The sequence below is a fragment of the Perca flavescens genome, chromosome 8 (genome assembly GCF_004354835.1).
Source record: "Perca flavescens isolate YP-PL-M2 chromosome 8, PFLA_1.0, whole genome shotgun sequence".
In the NCBI taxonomy this organism is placed as follows: domain Eukaryota; kingdom Metazoa; phylum Chordata; class Actinopteri; order Perciformes; family Percidae; genus Perca; species Perca flavescens.
This window is the reverse complement of record NC_041338.1, coordinates 36,046,735-36,053,619: the sequence shown is the minus strand read 5'-3', so window position 1 is coordinate 36,053,619 and position 6,885 is coordinate 36,046,735. Positions and strand designations below refer to the sequence as shown.

At 40.9% G+C, this 6,885-nt stretch overlaps 1 protein-coding gene across 1 annotated transcript; it reads left to right on the top strand.

The window, feature by feature from the left end:
* Nucleotides 1-2,395: 2,395 nt before the first annotated feature.
* pdcd2l (programmed cell death 2-like) lies at nucleotides 2,396-5,261 on the top strand. Its single transcript, XM_028585267.1, has 2 exons — nucleotides 2,396-3,043; nucleotides 4,525-5,261. The coding sequence occupies exons 1-2, from the start codon at nucleotides 2,554-2,556 to the stop codon at nucleotides 5,142-5,144; spliced, it is 1,110 nt and encodes a 369-aa protein (XP_028441068.1). The 5' UTR covers nucleotides 2,396-2,553; the 3' UTR covers nucleotides 5,145-5,261.
* The last annotated feature ends 1,624 nt before the right edge of the window (nucleotides 5,262-6,885 follow it).

The window sequence follows — 6,885 nt, the reverse complement described above, 5'->3', positions numbered from 1 at the left end:
ATATAAAAAAGAAATATCATCCCAATTGATCCCCAACATTAAAAGGGACCAAAAAACATTTAAAATGTCAAAAATACTCTCTGAATTACTTGCCCTTGAGGTTAAAAAGTACACATAGCAATCACAGTTTTTTTTCTTTTTCATCAAAGTGCAGTTTTTGCAAGTTCCTGCAATTTCATTGCATAAGATTTGCATTAATATCATATATAGTATATTCCATTGCATTGTTTTAAGAAAATGTGCTGCATAATCAAGGATTTTCGCCCACAACAATCACAAAAAAAACTTCTGGAACTCTGTAGTTTGAGAGAACTACACACGAACAAGAGCTAGAGCGTCTATAATAATTACAGAAATTAGAAATTGTAATGTTGAGTTTCCCGTAGCGATTGTAATGTGAAAGGCCTCCCCTGTGACAGACGCTGAAATCTTTGCATGCACACAAATATTATTATTTCAGCTCGTCATATGAAAGACAAGAGTGATGTGTGACCGCCCCCTGCTGGCTGATGATGGAAAGTGGGAAAGAAACTGTAGAAGAACATTAAATCACACACGCCTACATCATGTCAAAATATATATATATATATATATATATATATATATATATATATATATGTCTGACATTTATTTTTAATGTGGTTTTTATATTAAGCCACTAAAGCTGAACATGAAAAGATATGACTCATGACATACTACACTATGACTTTTGACTTTTTAAACATGCATATATACATGTAAATTACATGTTGATTAAAGTAATAAAAAAGTAATTTAAAAAAGTAATAAAAAAGTAATAGTATAGTATGTCCAAAAAAGTAATAAAAAGTCATAGTATAGTATGTCAATAAAAGTCATAATGCAGTACTATATACGTTGACTTCTTCGACATACTATACTATGACTTTGTATGACTTCTTTATTACCTTTTTCGACATGCTATACTATGACTTTTTATCACTTTTTTTATTACTTTTTATCACTTTTTTTACATACTATACTATGACATTTTATCACTTTTTTATTACTTATCACTTTTTCGACATACTATATTATGACTTTTTATCAATTTTTTAACATGACTTTTCATCACTTTTTCGACATACTATAGTATTACTTTTTATCACTTTTTTAACATACTATACTATGACTTTTGTCTTTTTTAACATACTATACTATGACTTTTTTATTACTGTATATCACTTTTTTTTGACATACTATAGTATGACTTTTGACTTTTTAAACATACTATACTATGACTTTTGTATTACTTTTGTTATCAACTTTTTTAACATATTATATATTTTTTGACTTTTTTGACAAAAACAATGTAATACAATTTGTAAACAGTATGACATAATATTTTATTCATGTATTATTATTGATTTGTATAAATATATATACATACATACATATAATTTATGGTGTGTTTCTACTCTTATTAAGTCTGTCTTGTTTTATGTCTGTTGCATTAAATATTTTTTATAATAATGCACTTTGTGACATTCTGCTCTGAAAAGGTTCTCTAGAAATAAGCCAAACACCTTGTTACATGTATACAAACATCTATCAATCAATAAGAGTGTTTTACTAATTGCTTCCACCATATTTAGATTAGATTCAGTTAGAGTAGATTCAGCTTTATTGTCATTGTGCAGAGTACAAGTACAAAGACAACGAAATGCAGTTTGCATCCAACCAGAAGTGCAAAAAGAGCAGAAAAGTGCAACGTGATATACAAAGTATAGACACAGGTGGACAAGAAATCTAGTGCAGTGTAGACAGTAGTGTACAGTTGGTTTACAGATGGTGGTTTACAGTTATATAAAATTAAATATAAATATGTGCAGTGTATTAGCAGTTACCTTATAAGAGCAGAATACATATGGCTATGTAATATGAACAATGTATGAACAACATAGTAGCATGTACTAGCAGTAACATTATACTAGTAGTAAGAATAATATAGATATATGCAGTGTATTAACAGAATATACATAAGAAAAACTGAATAAATAGGGATATTCAGTATGAACCATATAGACAAATATGTACAGTACCCCAGTTATGATGTATTTTATAACTTAAACTGACATCGAGCTGGCTGACTGTTATTTACATGAAACCAGATTAACAAATAGAATATGAGTTTGTTATTAATTTAATCTCTCCATAACAGGGTAATGTTGTTGCATACTCGGGTACAGTAGGCGGCGGCATACACCTAAAAGTTGGCTTGTAGCCCGCTATTAAATGAAGAAGAAGATCGCCTGTCTGGGGCATACAGTCTATGGTCTGAGCGACAGATGCTAGATCGGATCCGCTAGACGTGTCGACGTCAAAAGACGTGCCTCATGGCCTGCCTTATTCTGCCTCTGATTGGCTTACGCTAGTATTCTTACCCTAACCCTAACCAATCCCCACTCCCCATGCCTACACCGTGACCTTACTACGTAGACCCTTCTAGCAGATCCGATTTAGGATCTACCGCGACGGACCGCGGACACAAACGTTCATTTCCGGTCGGTGTTTTCAACATGTGAGCGTGGAGAGATGGCTTCCCGCGCTCAGGAGCAAACTCTGCTGGGTCTGTGTGACGGAGAGCTCGACCCTAACCGACACCGGTCCTCCTTTCTGACCAACAAAGTCGGCGGTCACCCGGACTGGTTGCCGAGCATCTCCCGGCAGTGTCCCCGCTGTGGTCGCTGCGGAGCCCCGTTGGCCCACGTGGTGCAGGTGTACTGCCCCCTGGAGGCCTCCCCCTACCACAGGCACCTCCACCTGTTCGCGTGCCCAGGTGCCGCGTGCAGCGGCCGGTCAGACTGCTGGACGGTGCTCCGCTCTCAGTGTCTGGAGGAGCGGACAGCCAGCCGGCCCGCCCCGGCTCAGGAGGCTCCTCCGGCGGCCACTGAGTGGTGTGACGCCGCTGATGACTGGGGGCTGGAGGAGGAGGAGGAGGAGGAGGAGGAGAAGGTTGGATGGGGAGGAGGTGTGGAGGAGGACAGCCAGGGTCAAGAGGAGAAAGCAGCCCCTGAAGAAAAGGGTAGGACATTGCTATATATGTTGATATGTTCGGTTAGTATATTACTTTGTATGAAAGCTGCAACTAACGATTATTTTCATTGTGGATTAATGTGTGGATTATTGTTTGGATGGATGGATTAGTAGTTTGGTCTCTAAAATGTCAGAAAATTGTGAAAAATGTGGATCAGAGTTTCCCCAAAAAGCCCAAGATGATGACATCCTCAAATGTCTCGTTTTATACCCAACTCAGAGATGTTCAGTGTCCTGTCCCAAAGGGAGAGAAGACACTAGAACAATATTCACATTTAACACGCTGGAGGAAGAGAAGTTTGACTCTATTTTCATAAAAAAATGACTCAAACCAATTTAATTGATTATGAAAATAGTTGGCGATTAATTGAATAAGTGGCAACAAACCGATTCATATTTGCAGCATTAGTATTGTATTGCATAGTTTTCTATTTTGTATTTTTATTTATATTTTCATTGTTATATAAAGGTCATATTAGTTTTCTTCTTTTATTTTATCTTTATTTCTGTCTTTGTGCTGCTGTAACAACCAAATAATCAATAACATTTTATTATAACAAAATGAATTGAAAATAAAAAGATTTATGACCACTAGACAGGTAGACTAACAGGTAGGTAGGTAGATAGATAAACAGGTAGGTAGGTAAGTAGATAGTTAGGTAGGTAGTCAGGTAGGTAGGTAGGTAGATAAACAGGTAGGTAGGTAGGTAGATAGATAAACAGGTGGGTAGATAGACAGGTAGGTAGGTAGGTAGGTAGATAGATAAACAGGTAGGTAGGTAAATAAACAGGTAGGTAGGTAGGTAGGTAGATAGACAGGTAGGTAGGTAGGTAGATAGATAAACAGGTAGGTAGATAGATAGACAGGTAGGTAGGTAGCTAGGTAGATAAACAGGTAGGTAGGTAGGTAGGTAGTCAGGTAGGTAGGTAGGTAGATAAACAGGTAGGTAGGTAGATAGACGGGTAGGTAGGTAGATAGTTAGGTAGTCATGTAGGTAGCTAGTCAGGTAGGTAGGTAGGTAGGTAGGTAGGTAGGTAGATAAACAGGTAGGTAGGTAGATAAACAGGTAGGTAGGTAGACAGGTAGGTAGATAAACAGGTAGATAGATAAACAGGTAGGTAGGTAGACAGGTAGGTAGATAAACAGGTAGATAGATAAACAGGTAGGTAGGTAGGTAGATAGATAAACAGGTAGGTAGATAGATAAACAGGTAGGTAGGTAGGTAGATAGATAAACAGGTAGGTAGATAGATAAACAGGTAGGTAGGTAAGTAGATAGTTAGGTAGGTAGGTAGGTAGACAGGTAGGTAGGTAGATAAACAGGTAGGTAGATAGACAGGTAGGTGGGTGGGTAGATAGGTAGGTAGGTAGATCTATCTATCCATACATCCTGCTCTACCAACTGAGCCAACCCGGCCACCTGTTGTGATTATTTTGGCGTGTAAATGTTTGTCTGTTGTTGCCCGGCAGCCAGCGGCGAGGAGGTCGATGTCAGCGGCCGGGCTTCCAGGATTCGTCTTGCGCCCCGCAGGATGCCCCGTGCCCGCCGCTCTTCATCGCTGCGGGCGGGCGAGGAGTCGGACCTGCTCGGCGAGCGGGACGACCTGCGGCACGCCCGGCAGCTGCTGAGGGAGTACGAGAGCAGGGAGGGCGTGGTGGCAGCCGGCGGCGGCGGCGAGCTGGAAGGCTCCGCCGGCGGCGGCGGCGAGGAGAAGTACGAGAAGACGAGCGCCAGACACGGAGATGCCGTCTTCTCCAGGTTCCTGAAGAAGATCTCGCCGTGTCCTCGGCAGATCCTGCGCTACAGCCGCGGCGGCGAGCCGCTCTTCGTCTCGGAGCCGCCGGCGCCGGCCGACGCAGCGGCTCGGCTGGCGTGCTCCCGCTGCGGAGGCTCCCGGACGTTTGAGCTGCAGCTGATGCCGGCGCTGGTCGGTCTGCTGCGGAGGGAGAATGGCGATGATGGCGAGCTGGAGTTCGGGACGGTGCTGGTTTACACGTGCACGGACAGCTGTTGGACCCCCGGGTCGGGCGCCGCTGTGGAGGAGTTCTGCTTCGTTCAGACCGACCCGGACCAGCAGCTCTTCAAATGATCACCAGGGCTGCTCTCGATAGGGCTGTCCTGACTAAAGAAGTTCTTAGTCGACTAACACTTATAGGATTTAGTCGACTAATCGATTAGTTGATTTAATTGACAGAGCTGTGCTCTTTGAGAGGTGGTTAAGACTAGAAAAGCACAATATAAATGTAGTTAATTAACCATCTGTAAAACTGAGTTTCTCCACAATTAATCCTGCAAAAGCATCACTTTAAATCTTGTGTTTACCATAAATGTGCTCAGACGTTTCCAGGAAATAAGTAATTAAGCATGAATAAACATAAAAAATGACTAATCGACTAAAGAAATCTTAGTCGACCAAGACCAAAACGACCGATTAGTCGACTAATCGACTAGGAGGTGGCAGCCCTAGTGCTCGATTTGAAGAACTTCTTAGTGGACTAAGACTCATTCAATCGTATCGATTAGTTGATTTAATCGACAGATCTGTAAATCTGAGTTTCTCCACAAAGAGTCGTGCTAAAAGCGCCACTTTAATTCTTGTGTTTACCAGAGATGTGCTCGTACGTTTCTTGATAATAAGTCATTCAGCATGAAAAAAAAGCATCAAACATGACTAATGGACTAGAGAGCTCTAAGATGACTAAGACCAAAACGACCGATTAGTCGATTAATCGACTAAAAGGGAGCAGCCCTAGTTTTCTGAAATGTGTTTAAATGTGCAAAGGAGGCGTTATCTTATTCAATATATGCATCCTTTTGCATGACTGTTTGTGGAGAAACTCAGAGGCTGTGCAATTAGCCGAAATGTAATCGTGCATTAGGGCTGTGCTCGATTTGAAGAACTTCTTAGTCGACTAACACTTCAGTTGTACCAACTAATCGATTAGTTGATTTAATCGACAGATCTGTAAATCTGAGTTTCTCCACAAAGAGTCGTGCTAAAAGCACCACTTTAATTCTTGTGTTTACCAGAGATGTGCTCGTACGTTTCTTGGAAATAAGTCATTCAGCATGAGAAAAATCATCAAAGAAGTAGAAGGGCATGACTTCGGCTCTCTATAGAGAAGCTTTTTTTTTTTTTCTCCCTGTGTGATTTAGCGTGGATTTACCCTTTAATACCAACAGCCCGTTTATATTACCTGCTCTGACCTCTGAGTAATGAAATGTTTCTGAACTGATTGGATAAACCATCTGTCTATCACCTATGTTGGTGATAGACAGGCCAAATCAACCAATCAATCAATCAATCAATCAGATCAACGAAGCGTATGAAAATACAACCACAAGCCCCTGCTGCTGCAGGCAAAGCATAGCTTGATAGCTCAGCAAGCTAGCAACATGTCGGTAAAGGATTTTTGCCGTTTGTGTAACGAGAATTTAGGAATAAAAGGCCCCATTTCAGGTTCCTGGTCCATATTCCAAAAGAAGGATCCAAGAGGAAAAAGCATTAGCGAGCGGCTAACAGAATCAGGGCTACCGCTGTCTGAAAATCCTGGTTATCTGATTGGATAAACCATCTGTCTATCACCACCTAACCCACCTCAAAACCAACGCTGATTGGTCGGGCGATTGGCTCCAAATTTTCTCTACCTCGAGATGCCAGACTGATCTGTGAGTGGAGAACTGGAGCTCGCCAGATCAGGACGGTCTCACTCACTCAGGAGGCTATCACACAAGTGCCTTTATGGGTAATTTCTTTTTTTTTTTTTTTTTTTTTTGTTTTCAACCTGGACCGTATTTTCCCACGCATTGGCGTTTAAGTGAATGTGAAA

Bases quoted from the DNA above. Each gene is read 5' to 3' on its own strand.
- pdcd2l (XM_028585267.1), top strand. From the start codon at position 2,554: ATGGCTTCCCGCGCTCAGGAGCAAACTCTGCTGGGTCTGTGTGACGGA. The intron at 3,044-4,524 runs GTAGGACATTGC...GTTGCCCGGCAG, and splicing joins AGCAGCCCCTGAAGAAAAGG to CCAGCGGCGAGGAGGTCGAT.